The following is a 21,127-nucleotide window of genomic DNA, read 5'->3' as shown; positions in this document are numbered from 1 at the left end:
CAGACAAAAGGGGTAGGTTATAAACATGGTGAGAAGGAAGAGGGGTGGTGGAAAGGCAGTGTGCACTTGGCTCTGAGTTCAAGGTGATTCAGCCCCTCCCTACTGCTCTGTACTTGCCAGCTCCACTGGAGAGATGAGACCAAAATAGTGCAGCCCTTCCAGGCTCAGGCTTTTAGCCAAGTGCCAGCCTGACCTTTCTGTAATGTTCCCTGTGCACTGAGGCAGAAAGGAAAACATCAACCATCGGCTTTTATTTCTGAAACTAATATTGAGTGGAGGATTGTAGCACCCAGGAAACTCAAGCCAGCTGTCTGCTCCAAGAGAGCAGCCAGAGGAGCCACCCAGGAGAGGCTAGGGCTCCATCTCCTTAGGTTACAGGGCCTCCAGGAAAGTCACAGCTCAGGGTCTGCAAAGACCAGGGCATCCATCAGCAGCTGCACAAACCCAAGGGCATGTGTGGAACCTGTGGAAGTAGCACCAGCTTCTAGGAGGGTGTGATAAGAGAAAAGGAAGAGGCTGTAATCCAGTGTAGGACACAGCCAGGTAGCCTAAGGATTCAAGCCATGTTCACCCCAGAAAGTGGTGAACAAGGCAAGACAGTGAGTGGCTACTGGTAAAGAACTGGAGAGGGGGCTTGAAGACAGATCCAAGCTGGCCCAGTTACCACTCTCCTTGCGATGGTGGAAGAGGGGCCCTCAGAGGCTGGCAAATAGGGCAAGAGAGGCTGAGTTGAGCCTCCAAAGAACAGTTCCCTCTGTACTGCCCCAGGTCTCACCTGTCCCCCAGGTTAGGGATGCCGACCAACTGGATGACATAGATCCCTATTTGACAAAAAAATACAAAGAAGAACACGAAGAAGCTGAAAGAGTTGTCCGACCTGTGGAGAGAAGGGGGAAACCAGAAGTCACAAAAGGCTTGGGGCTCATCCCAGCATTCCTCATATGGTCTGACACTCCTCCTCACCAGAAGCCAGAGGCAGAATAGGGGGGAGTAAACAGAGCACCAGAGACTCGGTCACACTGTCTACAAACCCACAAACTGTAATCAGAAAGGGCTTGCCTTTCACTGCCTTCCAATCTAAGGGGACAATACTTAATCCCTTCCTCAAAGAACTAATGAAGTTGCTTCACCAAAGGACAATAGAAAGAGTGTAACAGTCCATCTTCCGGAGTACTGACCTGCATTTCATAACAGGGAAGAAAATCTAAGCCAAAGGTATAAACCTCTAATAATAAAACTGTAGGCCTGAGTGGCAGGAAAGGTATTTGGGAAGTAGAAGACACTAGACAAAACTGGTGTTTTGAGCACCTCCATTTCCATGTCCATGAGGGCTAGAATATAGTGAGGGTTCAAGTCCTCCCTGCTGAGTGCATCCCAGCCCTGAAAGCATCAGCTCTGAGGCACAATTCCAAAAGCCCTAAGGGTCTGTAAAGTGGATCCATTAAAGTCCACAGAATCTATTCTCGGCCAGCTGGTCAAATACTGGCATTTAGCGATGCTCCACAGTTACTAGGAAAGTAAAGGGAGGGGCATAAGTAAGCATGGAGAGATAAGCTATTAAGAGCGTAACTCAGAGTCTGACTCTATCATAGAATATCCTAGAGCAACAATTTTCAACCTTTTTCATATCATGGTACACACAAACTACTAAAATTCTGTGGCACAACAAAAATATACTTTTTGCCAATCTGACAAAAAATAGGTATACTTTTGATTCATTCACACTGAACAGCTACTGTGTTTGCTGCATTTTTTTATTTGACAATCTAAGGGAAAAGAGGTCAGTGCCCATGACTAAATAGTCAAGTACTGCATGTTTTAAAATGCTTGCAGCACACCGGTTGAAAATCACTGCCCTAGAACCTTGGAAGGGAGCTGAGGAAGTCCCTTCCTCTTCCCAGTGAATGAAATCCTCCTGCACCAAACAGACTGGGTGCAGTGGAAGGACAAGTAAGGCTCGTGCTCCCCTCTCTAGGTCTCCTTTCCTGGTCCAAGAAGAGGGCCCAAAACAGACCTTAGGTACAACTGAGGAAAATGGCTCCTGATCCCTGCCAACTCTGGCTGTGGGTGGGAATGGGAAGTGAATTTCCCATGATCTATTCTACTCTGACTGGAATGGGATCCTAGGGCTCATGGCCTTGGCTTGCTACCTGGGATGCCAGCATTATACTCCCCCCCTTGTCCCATCCCCACTCACCTGAAGGCCTTATAGATGGGTCGGTACCAACAAAGGAAGGCACAGGGGGTGAAGATCACGAACCACAGGATTGAGAGGCCAAAGTCTACTCCCTTGCTGCTGTCGACTAAGAACCAGGCCAGGCAGGCAAGCAGGTTCAGAAACAGAGTCACTGAATGCACTGTGGAAGGGGGGGGAGACAGACGTGGGCTGGTGCCAAGGTGGCTGAAGGGCTCCCAGATATGTCAAACTATCCCCTAGAGAGGAGATGAGGTCCATGCTGTCAGGGCAGCTGCTGCAAAAGTAGAGGACCTCGGTCTGTACCCAGGCAGGGCTAGCTCCTGTCCTTGCTTTTCTGGGACCTCAAAACCAGGGACCAAACCAAGCTCCTCAGAGGTGATGGGACAGCCCAGGTATCTAAGGGGTGGCCATGGAGAGGGCGCAGACCCAATAACTGATCCTTGGGGAATGGAGTCCTTCTCTAAGCAACTCTTTTCCCTGGCCCTGGATGGTCCACAGGATAGCAACAGGGAGTCTTTTATCCTCACTTCTAGGAGCCCAAGGGTCTGTGGAGAGGGGAAGCCTCCACCGAAGGAGAACCTTTTAGTGCAATGAGCTCCCCAAGAACTCAGAAGACTCCAGCTAGTCTCACCCTACTTGATGCATGGTCTGCACTCGCCCTTGAGGTCGGAGGTTCCCATGACAGGAAGCAGAGATCCCCACCCCAGCCCAACCAGCACTGAGAAAGGCTGGAGTCTGCCAGGGAGGAGCAGCCAGAGCATAGACAAGGATCTCAAGACAGTCCATTTCAGCCCTAAGCTCAGAGGTGCAGGAGCTGGACTCACACATCCAGAGATAGTAAAGCATCTTGCATATTCGCTGGTAGTCAGCAGGGATCTCTGTGGAGAAGTCTTGATAGAAGCAGGGCTTGACAGGGCACCACAAAGGCAGAGGCGGCCAATTGTTCTCTCTCACTGTGTAGAAGGAGATAACAAGATGAGGCCCAGCTTATGGGCCAATTCAGGACTTCCAGAGGGGCGTCAACAAGTGGGGTTCAGGGTATTCATGGATATAAAGTAGGAAGGAAAAAGGATGATAGGACATAAACACCCACACGATCAGTGCAAGATAATGGACCCCAAATGTACTGGGAAACACAGAGCTAAACAGCCTAAGTGATTATTTTTTTGAACAGCCTATAACCAAGGAATAGTGGGGCCAGTGCCCCCATTCTTATCCAACAATTTTACAGCTGAAAAGGAATGCAGAAATAATCTACACCCATTAAGGTTACACTACAGGTCTCCTGACTTCCACTTACTGCTCTCCCCAGGACCAACACCATTCTAAGATGATCAGGAGCTCAGCAAAGAGCTGAGGCTGCCCCAGGAACAAGCAGGCTGAGGGAACTCTCCTGCACCAGGACGGGAACCCAGGACCTAGTGTGGCCTCCCTTACCATGTAAGTTGGCCACAGTGTTCTGCAACTCCCGCTCTTTTCGTTCTAGCTCGGCTGCTTTCCTGTCCAGTTCTTCCTGCTGCCGAAGTAGGCTTGCCTGGGCTGCAGAGGCCACAGCCTGGAGCGAAAAGGGAAGTGGAAAGCAACCAAACATGAGAGACAGAGGAACAGTGTTGGCCTGACAGGAAGTCACAGGGCCCATGCCCCATGCAGGGAGAGCCAGCTGGGAGTTCCAGGGGTAGTCTCACCCCCTCCAATGTCTTGGGCACCTGAGACCACCAAAGAGAGGCCAAGGGACCTGTCCCCTACTGCTCTTAAAACACCTCTGTGGCCCCTTTGCCATTATCAGGGTTCTCCTCTCCCCTTCATTCTGAAACTTGAGATAAGAGAACCATCCTCCATACTGTAGTCCAGGCCAAGTTCAATTACATTGACCTTTGGGGTGATAGCAAAGGGCAGAAGGCATCACAACAGATTGTCCTGTAGTCAGAAACCCAGAGACCTAAGCCTCACTTGAGAGCCTGGAGAGTGTGTGTGTGAAAGGAAACAGTGCAAACCTGCCAGAGTGAGTGGGATGGGGAAGCATTTGAGGCCATACTGTGTACCTGGAACCAGAGGGATGTATATTCAAGCACCTGCACCTACTCCATTCCCAGGAACTGCCCCCTGAGGTCCACCAGAACTGTTACTGGCTACATCCCAGTACAGCCCCTTAAGGTTGGCCCTGCTCTGTCTGGCTTTGATGGTGTGCAGAGTCAAAGCTTTATCCCCTCTCCAGGCAGAGCAACGCCTTTGAGTGAAGCAGCTAGAGGATTCTACGTGAGGCTGAGCAGAGCTGGGTCCAGAGTTCCAGCCCAGAGCCCAGTTCCTCCAGAAGGCTACAGTCCTTTTTAGGGAGCAAATACCAAACTGGTCATCTCACAGGATGATAAGCCAGGCATATGTGTACATACATATGTGTGTTCTCTATCTCCAAAATGAGTTCTCCAAAGAGCTAAGGCAACCTTCAGGAGGTAAATTTCAGGCACTAGGGGTAGAAGCAGGAGCAGAATTGACCACGGTGAGGGTCTTAGCCTATTTCTCCAAGTCTGTGACTTCAGTTGAGCTGGACCCAGGACCCACCACCCAGCTGAACAAGAAAGTCTCTGCCTCTAAGCCTTGCCTCACAGCATTCTAGGCCATGGGTGGGGCCCAGGATCCCAGGATTCCAGGATTCCATGCAGGGGCAGCACTTTCAGAGTAAGTCCGGCCAAATGACAGGAGCAGCCTGGGGCCCACTAGAATCCAGGCATCTTGCCCTCACTCATGCTCACCTATACTTTGCCTACCTTTGGAAGCTTTTGCATGTAGCTGTCTCTGAGAATACTATCTCCTCCTAGTAGCATCTGCCTCTCTGAGAGCTCGCTCACTGCCAGGAAACTGGTAGGCAGGAACTTGCTGGCCTGTCTAAGGAGGAACTGCAACATACAACTCCACTGAGGATCATGCTTACCAGGGGCAGTGAGGAGCGTGGGGTAAACAGTGAGGCAAGGGACAGAGGGTTGGGTACCAAGCAGACAAGATTCACGGTATTTGGTGAAGGGACAAAGCAAAATAAGAAGGAAGACAGGAATAAATACGGTTAGAAAAAAAAAAAAAAGATATATTCCGGGCCCTGAGTAAAAAAAGGCCTCAGGTGGATCTGGAATGGCATGAAGGGCAATGCTCTGTCTGAAAATACCCAGAAGCCCAGCCTGGTGAGTAGAGCTTATTTTTTGGTGCTGGCAGTGGGGGGGGGGGGGGGGGGGAGGATTGGGGGTGGTGGTGAGAGTTTATGTGAGGAGACCCTCCACATGCAAGTGACAAACTCCAAAGAGATTATTAAGAGGCCCTTGAAGGGAAGCCAGAGAATAAGACCCCCCTGCCCACCCCGATCTCAGGATTCAGCTACTAGTCTGGGTGCTTCCCTTTCTGGAAAGGAGAGGCAAAAGGGAACTTTGTCAACAGTACCTGGGGGGTTGGCTGGGTTGGTTCCACTGAGGGCTGGAGAACCGCTGGCTGCGAGGGCCCAGGAGGCTGGGTGACAGGAACCGTTGTTGCTGCATTTGTCTGCTTGGGACAGATTAAAGGAGTGAGGTGAGTGGGACGCCATTAGTTGGCCATGTGGGAGGCAAATCCACAACAGGGAGGGTGATATGCCCCTGCCTATGAGGAGTACTCCCTCTGGATCTCCCTCTGTAGCTTTTCAGCCAAAAAGCCTCAGGCTCTGAGCAGTGTGAGGCCTAACCTAGGATCCCTGGCCTTTTTGGGTCCAGAGCTCCTGGCACTGCCCTGCCCTCTTCAGGAGGAGCCCAGATCATGGACCCTAAGAGGAGAACTGGTGACTTCCTCATCTTACCCCCACTCCTCAAGTTCACGTTAAGATTGTCCCTTTGAGCCTTAGCCAGTTTGGCTCAGCGGATAGAGTGTCAGCCTGAGGACTGAAGAGTCACAGGTTCGATTCCAGTCAAGGGCACATGCCTGGGTTGCAGGCTTGATCCCTTGTAGGGGGTGTGCAGGAGGCAGCCGATCAATGATTCTCTCTCATCATTGATGTTTCTATCTCCCTCTCCCTTCCTCTCTGAAATCAATAAAGATGTATTTTTAAAAAAATAAAAGACTGTTCCTTTGAGCCTGGCCACTGTGGCTCAGTGGTTGAGCATCAACCCATGAACCAGGATGTCACGGTTCAATTCCCGGTCAGGGCACATGCCCGGGTTTCAGACTCGATCCCCAGTAGGGGGTGCACAGGAGGAAGCCAATCAAATGTTTCTTTCTCATCATTGATGTTTCCATCTCTCTCTCCCTCTCCCTTCCTCTCTAAAATAAATAAAACATATTTAAAACAACAACAACACAAAAAGATTGTCCCTTTGAGAACTGCAGATTCTCAGAACACTCAGTCTTGCCAAGGCTCCTTGCCCCAGAGACCCCAGCACCACCCAGAGGACCCAGGGACTCATAAAGAGGACATGCTCACCAACCTCTGAGAAGGGGTTGAATTCAGCCAGGCCACCTTGTGGAGCACTGGTCAGCTGGGTCACAGAGGGATCCTGAGGAGGTAAAAAAGAGCCATTAGACGCTGAGGAGAAGGAGAACAGACATAACCACCTCAGGGCCAGCAGGCAATCCCAGGGAGCCGGCTAAGTGAGGCCACTGATGGCCCTTCCTAGTGTTCTGAACAGCCCCTTCTGAAGACTCCTGTGCCCGGCCCCTGCCACAGAGAGCTGCAATCTCTTTCTTCTTTCTGGAAAAGGAGGGGTTCAGCCCAGATGACTTTCCAGAAGATACAAAGCAAGCTTTATACTCTGAGGCCTGGGAATCGATACAAAAATGTGTTCTTGTTAGTGCCCTTCATGGATTCATAACGGTTCCTAGTATTTACCCCCAGGTAGTGGGGTTTTATGGTGGGGGTGGGGTGGGGGTGAATGGGTGGATATTTTTCACTTTATAACCTTTCTGTAATGTTTTATTTATTATTTTATTCCTCTTATTTTTAAAAGGACAGCTACAGGTCTTAGAACAAAAGCATGCTGCTAGGTGCTAGTGCTGACTGGTTAAATCAAGCGTGCTTACTAGGAATAAAGAGATATAAAGGGCTCAGATAAAAAGCCAGGGAAATATTTTTGGTTATTTTTTTCTCTTGATTCTTTTAAAAAATACAAAAAGATCCTCAGAACACAGCTTGTCCTAAGTTTTTAATCTTCCCTTTCCCATCTGATCTCTGCCAAGGCCAGCCCTGCACAGGGCTCCCTGCCGCCCTCTTCACCCAAGCAGCCTCCCGGCTGACCTGAGGCCAGTCTGTCTTCATCCTGTCCTCAACCAGCAGAGCTCCTACACACTCCCCCTTCTCCATACATATAGTTATGGGGCTCGGGTTTAGCTCAACACAATGCCTGGGTTTTGGGAGGAACAGCTGTGAAGAGTACGCAGACTGCCATTGGACTCTGTCAAGGACCCTGTTACAAGGCCTTACCTAGGCTCCCGTCTGCACACTTCACCCCCCATCACTCCCTACTCATCCAGATGCTCCTGTCCTTCCGGCCCAGCCTCACTTCCACCAGGAAGCCTCCATAAGTTGGATTTTTAAACACAATGTTAACATTAAATAGGCCCCATGGAACCCCCTAATTTTTCTATACAGAAAAAGACAATAGGGTCACCATAAACAAATCCTGTCTCCACTAATAGGCCATAAATTCTGCACCAGGTGTCTAGTTCGTACTCTGGCTTCCCAGTGCTTCGTGAAGGTCTGTGTAGAGCAGAAGCTCAAGTAATTTCTGCGAGTAAGCGCTGCATGTTGTAGGCCCTCTGCTTTCTCTAGGAGGCACTGCCCAAATGCTAGGGCATAGAGAAGGAGCATCTGCATCACAGCAGCAGCCTTGGGGCCGAGAAACACCTTGCCCTGGAAGAGGAGCCTGGAACAGGAACACTCTGGGAGACAAGGATACTTCCCATCTGAGAACACCTGGGCTCTTCTGAAAGTTGTGGGTGGCTTCAAGAGAAGCTGAGGCCTAGGGATAGAGGTAGGGAGGAGGCGGGACTGAGGAAGGGAGCTAACATTTACTGAGTGTCTACTTTGTGCCAGGCTTACCACACCAGGATGCTACTGTGAAATTCTAGTCACCCCAGACATGGCCACTGTGTCAAGTCATCCAAAAAGAAGGTTCTACTAGCCTCTCTCAACCTGGTTCCTCAAGAGAATTAAGCCCCACTATCCTAAGGCATCCACTGTCTGCCATGACTTGACTTCTCTCCCGTGCATCTTGAACCATCCTGGTTAAATCCCATCCTTGAGAGAATGGAGAAAACAGTCAATCAATTTCTGTGTCCTGTGGCTCAGCTGAGGATCCCTGGCTGAGAAAAGCTACACCCTCTCCTCCTCATTCCACCTCACGACCACCCTGTGAGGGAGGAATATTAATAGTTTGCAGCTGGAGAAAGCCTCCACTCAGAGAGGGGAAGCAGCTTGTCCAAGATTTCAGAAGTAGTGCTGAACCTGACTCTGAATCCAAGGCTGTCTGTCTCCAAAGACAAAAGTGATAAGCCTGGGAGGGAAAGACCCAGTTCTACCTTGTTTAGCAGTGCACCCCCAAAACCTGGAATAGCGTCTGACAAATGGAAGGTGCACCATCAATGTGTGGTTGAATGAACCCCACTCTAGAAGGACACTGACGCGGGCACTGTGAGTGACCGGGATAACTGCTTCTGCTCATTTCTTTATTCCCAGGCCTCAGAGAAGTCCTTCTTGGGAAACACCCTTTGTAGGACACACGCAGAGAGTCTTGTGACTAAGAACCACACTGACTGGCCTGAATGAGGATCCTCAGCTTTTACTCTGAGTCACAAATAAGAAGTCAACAACAGCAATCTTCTTTTCCACTCACCGAGCATTAACTAATTCATATGTGGGTCAAGTAGTTATTTAAAAGGATAGTGAGCGCTAGCTGGTTTGGCTCAGTGGATAGAGCGTAGGCCTGCAGACTGAGGGGTCCAGGTTTCAATTCTGGTTAAGGGCACATGCTCAGGTTGCAGGCTCTGTCCCCAGTGGGGGGGTATGGGGGTTCGGTCCCTAGTGGGGGCATGCAGGAGGCAGCCGATCAATGATTCTCTCTTATCATTGATGTTTCCATATCTCTCTCCCTCTCCCTTCCTCTCTGAAATCAACAAAAATATATTTTAAAAATAAACAAACAAACAAATAAATAAATAAAAGGATAGTGAGAGCTAAGTTTCACCTACAAAGAAGTAACCTAAAACCCCCTCAATGCCAAAGGCCCCAGACTGGCTAATGCCTTTTACTTAATTTATAACAAAATGCTCCTGAACTCATTTTCATTCCGTTAACATTAGGTACACACTAAGATGAACAAGGCACAGCTCTTGCCTTCTGGAGTCCACGATCTGGTAGCTGAGACATGCACAAGAACCCAGGGCAGGATGAAGACAGGAAGGGAGGAGAAGAGAGGTCTAGGCAGGGCTTTGAGGAAGGTAGGGCTCTAGGAGGAGGGGAGGAAGGTGGGCAAAGGCCCAGTGAGTAAGGCTCGCCACAGCTCTGGGGCAGGGGAGCATTTCCATGTCATTAGGTGTGAGGGGCCCAAGAGAAAAGAGGCAGAGTTAGGCTGGAGCTCTTCCAGGAGGGGCCTTGAAACACACACTGGTTCTCCGCGGTTTGGCAATGTCTTCCCACGTGGTTCACAGGTCCTGCTGTGAGCTAGCTCTTTGGGACTTTTCCTTGTTTTCCCATCCTACACTCTACCCAATAAACCCTACTGTGGAGTTTATTTCTGGCTCCAAATAAACATTAAATAAATACCTTGTGGGCTAAAAAACACTCCGCCATTCTATCTGGGAGGCATGGAGTCTCCAATACTTTAGGAGCTCTGTGAAGTCCTATTTGCTTTAGAGGCTATGTCACAGAACAAGAAAAAAACAATCATCCCCAGACAGGCTGACTGGGTCCCAAGTGTACCAAGAGCCACAGTTAACCTTGGTACTTCGACCCAGAACCTAAGAATGCATCCTAAGGAAATATGACAAAAACATATAAAAATCTGTATCTGCAAAGACACTTATTGCACCAGTATTTACAATAGTAGAAAAAAGCAGAAAACAACTTAAATATCCAATGACAGTAAGCACAAGCATGTTTTGGTACACATTCCCTCAATGGCCTAAGCAGCCATTAAAAATTACAGCAGTGGCCCTGGCCAGTGTGGCTCAGTTGGCTGAATGTCGCCCCATGCATCAACGGGTCATTTGACTCCTGGTCTGGGCTCATGCCCGGGTTGCAGATTCAATCCCCAGCAGGGAGCATGCAGGAGGCAGCCGATCAATGTTTCTCTCTCTCACTCTCAAATCAATAAAAACAGATATATATATATAAAATTAAAGCTATGAACATAGGGAGCAATACAGCAATACATTTTGTCCAAAGTACTCATGAAAAGAGACTGGCAGGAAAACACATCAAAATAATAATAGTTGCAAAAGACTGGTAGAAATGGATGCCTTAATTTTATTTTACATCATGTGACTGTTACTTTTATTTTAGGGAAACACATACTTTTAAAAAGAGCCTGTGTCATCCCGGGCCTCCCTCCCTGCCACAGACAGTGAGTCTGGCTTGGAGGCCCCATGACCTGGCACAGCACAACCTGGCACAGCACCTCTCTCAGCACAGTCCATTCTCAGTCAAACTGAGCCACTCACCATTGCCTTCACCACTGTCTGTTGCTACAGTACAAACCATTCCACACCAAGCACAGGGCGAGGATACCAAGGAAAAACATTAGTTCCTGCCCTCAAGAAGCAAATACTAGTATAGAGCACAAAACAAACCAAGGCAGAGATAGCACACAGTCAGTGCTGTAACAAGGTGAGTGCAGATGCAAGAGGATCACAGAGGAGGGAGGGACTAAGCTATCTGCAAGAGTCAAGAAAGACTTTACTGCCCTGGCCTCCTGGCCCCCTGGAACATAATGGCTCAGTTGGCTGGGTGTCATCCTGTGCCGGTTTGATTGCAGTACCAGGAGTGCAGGGGGCACCTATCCATATTGTGCTCTCACATTGATGTTTTTCTTCTTCTCTCCCTTACTCTCTCTCTAAAAATCAATAAAGTAGAGGAACCAAGATGGCGGCATAAGGTACAAACCTGTACGTGCTGCCCCCCACAACAACATTAAAACTACAACTATAAGACAAAACAGCTATCATCCAGAACCAGGGAAAGCTGGCCGAGTGGAAGTTCTACAACTAGAAGGAAAGAAAAAAGCGCATTGAGACCGGGTAGGAGGTGCAGAGGCGCCAAGAACAGAGGTACAGAGGCCCGCACGAGGCGGCTGCATCTGGGTGTGCGGTTTTTTTCAATCGGAAGGTGAAACAAGCTCTCGAATGCACTAAACTCATTTACAGTGAGACTCTGGGGTCCCAGACTCCTACGGGGAGAAGCGGGTCGGAAAGCGAGGGTGACTTTCTCGCAGAGCTGCTCGCAGGGATCATTGTTGCTGTTGGGGCGCAGGACTCAGGGGACGCAGAGACCCCAGGAGTCACGGAGCCGGCTGACGACAGCCATTGCTGCTTGCTCCGACCTGGTGATTCTGAGACCCCGCCCCACACAATTTACATCCCCACCCCAGTTGTGCGCAGCGCAAAGGAATCACCTGCACTTTTGCAGCCTAACCTAACAAACTGCAGCTGGATCAGAGAACTCCAAAACTTCCAAACCCCAAACAAAGAGGAGAAATCTGCTGATATCACTGTAGCTCCTGCTGGGTGGACTCACACAGTGGTTGACTTGGAGATCCAGGAGCCAGGGTACCCCTGGTCAGACACCAGATTTCAACTCCTCACATCCATAAGGGACACACTCAAGAAACAGACTCAGTGAGCACCAAAGCCCCACTGAAGCAAGTCCTACCCCATAAGGGTGCCTCCAGCACAGCAGTTCTTCCACTGTAGACACAGCGGGTCCTCACAGTCAGCCAAAAATACAAAGACAAAGAAACATGTCACAAATGAAAGAAAGGGAGGAAAGCAAACTAATGGAGGACATAGAGTTCAAAACCACAGTTATAAGGCTACTCAAGAACCTCCTACGAACCTCCGAGGAACTTAGTGAGACCTTCGAGGATCTTAATGAGAATGCCAAAAAAAAATGGAAAAGGACCAGTCAGAAATTAAACACACACTGACTGAAATTTAAAATAATATACAGAGATCCAACAGCAGACTCAAGAATCAAGTCAAAGATTTGAAATACGAAGAAGCAAAAAACACCGATCCAGAAAAGCGAAATGAAAAAGAATCCAAAAATATGAAGACAGTGTAAGGAGCCTCTGGGACAACTTCAAACATACCAACATCGGAATTATTGGGGTGCCAGAAGAAAAGAGAGAGCAAGATACTGAAAGCCTATTAGAAGAAATCATGACAGAAAACTTCCCCTACCTGATGAAAGAAATAGACTTACAAGTCCAGGAAGCGAAGAGAACCCCAAACAAAAGGAATCCAAAGAGGACCACACCAAGACACATCATAATTAAAATGCCAAGGGCTAAAGACAAAGAGAGAATCTTAAAAGCAGCAAGAGAAAAACAGTCAATTACCTACAAGGGAGTACCCATATGACTGTCAGCTGATTTCTCAACAGACACCATGTAGGCTAGAAGGGAGTGGCAAGAAATATTCAAAGTGATGAATAGCTAGAACCTACAACCAAGATTACTCTACCCAGCAAAGCTATCATTCAGAATTGAAGGTCAGATAAAGAGCTTCACAGATAAGAAAAAGCTAAAGGAGTTCATCACCACCAAACCAGGATTATATGAAATGCTGAAGGCTATTCTTTTTTTTTTTTTTAATATATTTTATTGATTTTTTTACAGAGAGGAAGGGAGAGAGATAGTTAGAAACATCGATCAGCTGCCTCCTGCACATCTCCTACTGGGGATGTGCCCACAACCCAGGTACATGCCCTTGACCGGAATCGAACCTGGGACCTTTCAATCCGCAGGCCGACGCTCTATCCACTGAGCCAAACCGGTTTCGGCTGAAGGATATTCTTTAAGAAGAGGAAGAAGAAGAAAAAAGTAAAGATAAAAATTATGAACAACAAAGTGACAACAAATAAATATCTATCAACAAGTGAACCTAAAAATTAAGTCAGAATAAACTGGTGAATATAATAGAAGCAGGGGCATAGAACAATTCTTGGGGGGAAGGAGGTGTGGGAGGTGCAGGAAGAGACTGGACAAAAATCTTACACCTATGGATGAGGACAGTGGCAGGGGGAAGGGCATGGGGTGGGATGGGAACCAGGTGGAGGGGAGCTATGGGAGGAAAAAAGAGGAACATCTGTAATAATCTGAACAATAAAGATTTATTAATTTAAAAAAATAAAAATCAATAAAGTATTCTTTTATTTTTATTAATTTCAGAGAGGAAGGGAGAGGGAGAGAGAGATAGAAACATCAATGATGAGAGAGAATCATTGATCAGCTGCCTCCTGAACGCCCCACACAAGGGATCACCCTGGGGATAGAGCCACAACCCGGTCATGTGCCAACTGAGAATAACTGTGACCTCCTGGTTTATAGGTCTACGCTCAACCACTGAGCCATGCCAGTCAGGCTAAACTACCGTTTAAAAAAAATAAAAAGGCTTTACTGAGGTGGTCTCTCAGTTGAGAAATGAAAGAAATTTAGCAAGCACTAAAGGGCAAGGCAAAAATAACATTTGCAGAGACTTGGCACCTTTAAAAACAGCTTGCATGTGTTCAGGGAACAGGAGAAGGTTCTGAGGGCTGTGGAGTGGTGTGTGTACAGAGAGCAGCCAGGAGCACCAGGGATCCAACCTGAAGAAGGGGTAGGACCAGACTGCATAGTTGGACTTTACCCTATGGGCAATAGAGGAAAACCAGAGATTGTGAGCAGGGATTGCCATGATCTCCTCTGCCAGCAGTGGGGACTGTACAATACTGGCGGAAGGATGCCGGGAAGACTGGCTGGGACACAGCAGTTCACATGGGTGATAGTGAGGCCTGAACTAAAGTATGACAGCTGGGGACAAGGGAAGAGGGGATAGACCCCAGAGACCCTTTTCAGGTAGATGCCATAATGTTGGGCACTCTCTGGATTGGTAGGGATATGGCATTACTACAGAGCAAGAGAGGAGGAGGCAGGGAAGGGAAAGGAAGGAGTTGAGTTGCCAGCTTGGGTAACTGGGGAACAGGGCGACCACTGAGCATGATAAGTGATCACAGGACAAAAAAAAAAAAAAAAAAAAGTGATCACAGGACAAAAGGAACAGGTTTTTCAGACGTGGGTGTGTGGGCGCAGGAAGAGGATCCGAGAAGATACTGAGTCAAAATGGAGATACATATGGAATATAACTGGTTGGAATGGATGGAAATGTCCAAGTGGGAGATGGATACTGGTTTGAAACTCAGGAGATAAGTGAGAGCTAGATAAAGGACTAGATCTGGGATCGTTGTTATGTGAATGCTGTTCTGAAGCCATGCAAGTTGAAGAAATTACTCATAGAAGTATACAGTGAGAAAAAAGTCAAGGACAGAACTCCAGGACACTTCTAAATGTATAAGATAAATTTCTTGAGATAATTCTCCTGTCCCATGGGAAACTCCTACCAGGTCCATTTGGTGGTTTTGAAATTCCCAAAGTTAGAGTCAAGCTGGAGCCTACCCTCTCTGGAAAGCAGCAAAACCTTCAGTGTCTATGCAGAGAACCTCATATAACTTTGTTTACACCCAAATCACATTTCTGGCACCACTTTTTCCTCCCACAGGAGAAAAATGTTTTAAATCCTCAGGAAGCAGCCACACCACTGAGATTATCTTTTAACTGCAGAGGCAACATGTGAAAGTGATAAATTGTGTGATTTGGAAACTCATGAAGACCTAAAGGCTTTCTCTATTCCAGCGGTTCTCAACCTGTGGGTTGTGAACAATGAAAATACATCCTGCATGTCAGATATTTATGAAAGGCGCACCGCCCGCCTCTCTGGGCGGTGCGGGGGGGAGGAGTCTGACCGCCCGGCTCTGAGATCCCTCCGCTCCCACCGTAGGGCCTGGCCTCCCCGGCACGGGTCCGAGTGTCCAGACCGGCTGCGTGGTGGCCGGCGGCGGGCCGAGGGGTGGGGCCGGGCGGCGACCGACCACGGGGGAGGTCATAGGAGCGGAAGGCCTCACCACCTGGCTCTTTCCTCCCTTCCCCCGTGGTCGGCTCCCCGCTTGCCCGCGCTGGGGCCGGGGGTCCATGCGGCCCTCGGGGCCCAGTCGGGGGGGCCGGGGCCTGCGTGGGCCGGCCGCCGGGCCCCATGGGGGGGGGGCATTGGCTCCCCGGCCCACGGCGGGAGCCCGGCACGGGCTGCCACCCGCCCGCTGCCCCCCGGACCGGGCCCAGTGCAGCAGCGGCGGCAGCAGAGTGGGGCGCGTGCCCTAGCTCGGGGAGGCCGCCATGCTGCAGTGCGCCGGCCCCATGGGCCGGGCCTGCTCCGAGCGGATGCCGCTCCTCCAGAGCTGGGCCGCTCCACCGGCCGCACCCCGTTTGCTGGGCCTGTGCCGCCCAGATGCGCTGGAGTCCCGGTCTGCCCGCAGGCCAGCTGCGGGTGCTGTGCGGGAGGGCCATCCTGCCTTGTGGCGAGTTCGAGCGGCGGCAGCAGGAGCCGGGCAAGGACTGCGCCCTCCATCTTGCCTTGGGTCCTCCATTTTGGGAGGGTGCCATGTGCTTCCTCACGGGAAGAAGCCGCTGCTAGCCACACCCAGGATTTCTCTGGACTAACCAATAATAATCAAGGGAAGTGCACGCCATCACTATGACCACATCCTGTACCGACTGGCGCCTGGCCAATCAGCGGGGCCCACAGTCCCCTCTCCTGCCCTCACTCCACCCCCCTTTAAAACCCCCTGTCCCATCAGGTCTCTCTCTCTCGGCCACTGGAGCTTACCGTTGCATCGGTGAGTGTGGCAGGGGAGCCAAACCCGGGTTTGAAATAAATGACTCTTTGCTTTTGCATCGGACTGACTGGCTCCCTGGGGGTCTTGGGAACTTTGAAATCTGGGCACAACAATTTACATTACGATTCATAACATTAGCAAAATTATAGTTATGAAGTAGCAACGAAAATAATTTTATGGTTGGGGTCACCACAACATGAGGAACTGTATTAAAGGGTCGCAGCATTAGGAAGGTTGAGAACCACTGCTTCAGTACCACCAGCTGGTCCAATCCCCTTCTTCAGATCAATGCAGGCCACCGGGGTAACCTGGCAGAAATACCAAGGAGGAAAGCAACGCTGGCATGTGCCTGAGTGACCTGCTTGTTAGTGGACTGCTGAAAAATCAAATGAACAGTACAATGCCTACCTTTTTAGCCTTTTACCTCCTCATTACCATGACAAGACTGAGAAACTTTTAGGAGCAGATATACTGGAATCAGTCCAAAGCAAGACAAGCATCTCCACAGAGTACAAAGCAGATGCACCATCGTTAATAGAGGGGTTAGGGAGTGCCACTGGAGGTTGTGAAATCAGCAACATTTGGCTTGCAGTTTCCTGCTTCCTTCTACAAGTTTAGTAAACCCTCAGCTGCACTCTTGTGACAACTTTTCTTTCGCAGCTCTTACTTTGCAAGAAGTTTTCTAATAATTCCAATTATAACTATACCATGCACAAGGAAGAGGTCATAAAAGGCCACACCCACAGTGTGGAGCAGGGGTGGGAGTGGAGGTGGATAAAGAACATGGGTAAGGTCTGGCTGGCATGGCTCAGTGGTTGAGCATCGACCTATGAACCAGGAGGTCACAGTTTGATTCCCAGTCAGGGCACATGCCCAGGTTGTGACCTCGATCTTCAGTAGGGGATGTGCAGGAGGCAGCCGGACAATGATTCTCTCTCTCATCATTGATGTTTTTCTCTCTCCCTCCCTCTCCATTCCTCTCTGAAATTAATAATATATATGTATTATTATTATTATAATATTATATATATATATATATATATATATAGAGAGAGAGAGAGAGAGAGAGAGAGAGAGAGAGAGGGAGGGAGAGGGAGAGGACTTAAAGGAGAACTGGAAGTTTCATGAAATATTACAAAAGTTAGCAGAAAAAGGATTCCATGGTTTAATAACTTTGAGAAATGTTGGGTCAAAGTTGAGTAAATATCTTTACTGTAGGATTTCTCAGAGCCTTTAACAAATTAACAAGCCTTATCAATCCTCAAAAAAAAGAAATATGTAGTGATTCCCAAAAACTTATTACTCAGACCATACACTACTTTAAAAGTACTGTCTTGCCCAGCTGGCATGGCTGAGCGTCAACCTATGAACCAAGAGGTCACAGTTCAATTCCCGGGTTGCCAGCTCAATGTGGGGCGTGCAGGAGACGGCTGATCAATGATTCTCTCTCATCATTGATGTTTCTATCTCTCTCTCCCTCTCCCTTCCTCTCTGAAATCAATTTAAAAATATATATTTTTAAAAAAGCAAAAGGCAATTATTCCAGCACCACACACTGGGGGGAAAAATAGCTCTGCTAATGCTAATTTGTTACTTTCACCCCTATCAGTACTCTCATTTTTTAAAATGTTTTTTTTAAAATTGATTTTAGAGAGGAAGGGAGAGGGATAGAGACAGAAACATCGATGAGAAACAGCAATCGGCTGCCTCCTGTACGCCCCCTACTGGGGATTGAGCCCGAAACCTGGGCAGGGCACATGACCGGGAATCGAACCAGGGAACTCTTGGTTCATAGATCAATGCTCAACCACTGAGCCACACCAGCCAGGCAGTCCTCTCATTTTAAGGATGGTGGTGGTGATGATGACATAACATTTTTTTTCCTTGGCTGGCTAAATAACTCCAGAGCAGTTTAAGACAATATCTGAGTTTAAAAACCTTTAGAAAAACACTGTTCTGGGAATGAGATCCAGGTCTGGGCTCCTTCTTGCTGCAAATTATCCAGTGACTCAGGCATGTCCCATCCTCATTGGGTTCCTGTTTTTCTCATCTCTAACTGAAGGGGTTAGAACAGACTTCTGAGGATATTCCCAGCTTTAATAGTCCACCATGGACTCTGGATGCTAAATATATTTTCACAACCCACCATCAGGTGATAGAAACAAAGGACTCTGTTTTGAAGGCTGGCCTTCACCTCCCTCCTGAGTTCTGTGCCAACACCATGGGTAATGAAGCTGGGCTCACACCCTGTCACCCAAAGGCTTGCACCCTCCACTGTCCCAGCCCTGGCAGTCAGGGAACCAGATCCTGCCATCACAAGGAGAGGGAGAGCAGCTCCAGAAGGAGCTTGGGGGCCTCACTTCCAAAGCTCCTTCTCCCCACACAACTGTGCACCAAGGGGGAAACCAGCCCAGAGTATGAAGAAGAATCATAGCCAGCCAACTCTCTTCTTCCTTCAAAGGATTCCCCAACCAGATGTTGCTCTTCACAGGCCCACAGCTGTTTCCTATCCTGCCATATTCTGGGATTGCCTGATGGACAAATTGTCTTGCTTGAATGCAGAAGTTTCTTCTACCACCGTTTGCACAATCATTTCTGGGGGTGAAGATGTAGTTTAATACTTTCAAGCTAGTACTAATACAAAGCTGAACTCAGGCCAACTATCTTGCCCACTACTAGCCGTGGGGACAAGCTGACCACCTCTGTCAGATAGCAACAGATATTTTATTTCTGTTTCTGACAGGACAAAAAAAAAAAAGCGAGTGATTACACAGCACACACACCAAAAGCCTACTAGATCCTTATGAAAACTCAAACTCCAGTATTATACAGTAGTTTTGTAATTAAAGCAAAAACAGTTACCAGAAGACACTGGCAAATAAAATGCAAATATTCTTTTTTGTTTGTGTTTTTTGTTAATCCTTACTGAGGATATTTTCCCATTGATTTTTTAGGTCGAGTAGGAGAGAGAAGGAAAGACAGAGAGAAACATCGATGTGTTTAGAAACACATCGATTGGTTGCCTCCTCATGAGCCCCGACCCTGAATCAAACCTGCGACTCTTTGGTGCCCAGGCTGATGCTCTATCCACTGAACCAAACCGGCTAGGGCCAAATGCTCTTTCTTTACTCAACTAACAGAGATGACTGAATCACCTAAGAGACAAGGTCCTGCTAACGGTCCTGTCAGGAAGTATTAAGATACAAGAACTCCCTGATGTTACAAAGAACACGTTAACAAATTGCCTTGAGGGTCCCCATTAGCTAAGGTACCTTGAGACCATGAAAGAAGCATAAAATGTTGAGTTTCCTGACAACGTATAGAAAATTTGTTCTAGTCTCTTTTGGGTTGGCTTTGGTCCTTGAGGAGATTCAAGGTGAGAAAGTTCATGCTGTTAGTTGCAGGAAGGACCCCTCCAAAAACTTCCCCTACACCTCCAAGAAACTATGAAGCTGACAACTACCAAAGTCCAAGCAGGATGAATTAATAATGTGCCTGGTGACATCCTCACAGAGCAGAAACCTCAGGGCTCATAAATCACCAGTGAACACAAGTAAGGTTTCCTAGAACTGGTTTTAAGCAGACGTGAAACAAGAGGCACAGGAGCTTGGGCACTAACAGGAGTCCCAGTATTTCATCATGGAAAAAGAGAGCCCCTATCCCCTTAGCTCAAAGGCAGAAAAGTTTTGGCTTTAAGTAGGAAGACTCTTTCTTCCTCCATCGTTTGATTAAAATGTGAGGTCAACTCATAGGTCACTGCATCTCAACTACCCTGCCACCACCTACAGGTCCATCAGACCAACATCAAGACCCGCAGAGCTCTCTCACTTCTCTTCCCTCCCTAACCTGGGCTCTCCTATCTAGCCAATCCAGTCCAAAGCAGGCTCTTGGCCAGAGTGTGTACTTCTTTTTTTAATGTTTTTATTGATTTTAGAGAAGGGAGAGGGAAAGAGAGATAGACACATGGATGAGAGAGAAACATCAACATTGGTGGGCTGCCTCCTGACTGCGCCCCACCGGGGATGGAGCCCGCAGGCCAGGCATGCGCCCCAATGAGAATGGAACCGGTGACCTCCTGGTGCTGGGTCCGATGGTCAACCACTGTGCAACACTGGCCGGGCCAAAGTGTATCATTCTTATCAAGGCCATATTTCAGCTTCTCACTCTCTCCCTAGCTTTCCTTTCCTGACAAATCTCTGGGGTCCTCTTATACCTTAAACGCTAGTTTGGCTGTTGGGGGAGAGGAGACGGGGTTGTCTTGGGATCTCCACATTTCTCCATCCCACTAAGCCTTCCACCTCTTCATTATGCTGCTGTCATCCCTCTCCTAACGTGACTCACTCAAACCAAGACTGCAGGATTGTGGTAGTCACACTTCACCGAGCACCTGTGGTAGGTGAAGCCATTACTCTCTGACACTCGAGGAACCTCCAGTCTGCTCCAGCCCCTTTCCCCGGGGCACCCGGTCAGAGGGGCTCTGTCTGGGCAGTTAGAGGGTCGCACCTCTTCCCAGGCTACCAGCGCCCAGCCTTCCACCTGCTGCTGGTGCCGCCCCCCACACGCTACGACAGGCCGGCCTGGAGAGCCCGCTCTCCCATTGGGCAGTCGGCCCGTCCCTCCCCCGCCACGTCTCCTGGCGCTGGGGAAAAGGCCCGGGCGGCGGCCTCCGGCACCGGAGCGAGCGATGTGTTGGAAGCTCTACCTGGAAGGGGTTTACGTCCATTGGGTCCGCGAAGGGGTTGGTGTCAAAGGCTGACATGGCAGTCGGGGGCTGACGGGCGAGCTTCGCGAGCGCTTCTGCCTCCGGGCACCGAGACCCAGCGGCTCTCTCCTGGCAGACCCTCCACTTCCGGGAGCGAGACGGCCGTTCCGGCGCAGGCGCAGCGCCCTCCCCAGGGGGCGTGATCCTGCACGTAACAGAGGTCCGCTCCGCCCTCCTGCCCGGCACTCCTCTGCCTTCTGCTTCTTCCTGGTACCCGTGCTTCCCGGTCGGCCGGCGT

The 21,127-nt window shown here is 49.1% G+C and overlaps 1 protein-coding gene across 2 annotated transcripts in view; it reads right to left on the bottom strand.

The window, feature by feature from the left end:
• The window catches only part of SCAMP2 (secretory carrier membrane protein 2), a 33,444-nt gene extending 12,427 nt beyond the window's left edge, over positions 1-21,017 (bottom strand). Inside the window, exons 1-7 of one of the 2 annotated variants that reach the window (XM_059656831.1) lie at positions 20,830-21,017; positions 6,637-6,705; positions 5,624-5,725; positions 3,635-3,752; positions 3,022-3,150; positions 2,198-2,357; positions 776-877 (exon numbers count right to left, since the gene is read on the bottom strand). In XM_059656831.1, coding sequence (XP_059512814.1) covers positions 776-877; positions 2,198-2,357; positions 3,022-3,150; positions 3,635-3,752; positions 5,624-5,725; positions 6,637-6,705; positions 20,830-20,886 — 737 coding nt within the window. In that variant the 5' untranslated portion in view covers positions 20,887-21,017. The remainder of the gene's footprint in view (positions 1-775; positions 878-2,197; positions 2,358-3,021; positions 3,151-3,634; positions 3,753-5,623; positions 5,726-6,636; positions 6,706-20,829) is intronic. The other variant, XM_059656840.1, reaches the window with a different exon arrangement.
• Between the last annotated feature and the right edge of the window lie 110 nt (positions 21,018-21,127).

This window comes from Myotis daubentonii, chromosome 1, assembly GCF_963259705.1.
Source record: "Myotis daubentonii chromosome 1, mMyoDau2.1, whole genome shotgun sequence".
NCBI lineage: Eukaryota > Metazoa > Chordata > Mammalia > Chiroptera > Vespertilionidae > Myotis > Myotis daubentonii.
This window is presented reverse-complemented; position numbering and strand designations above follow the sequence as displayed.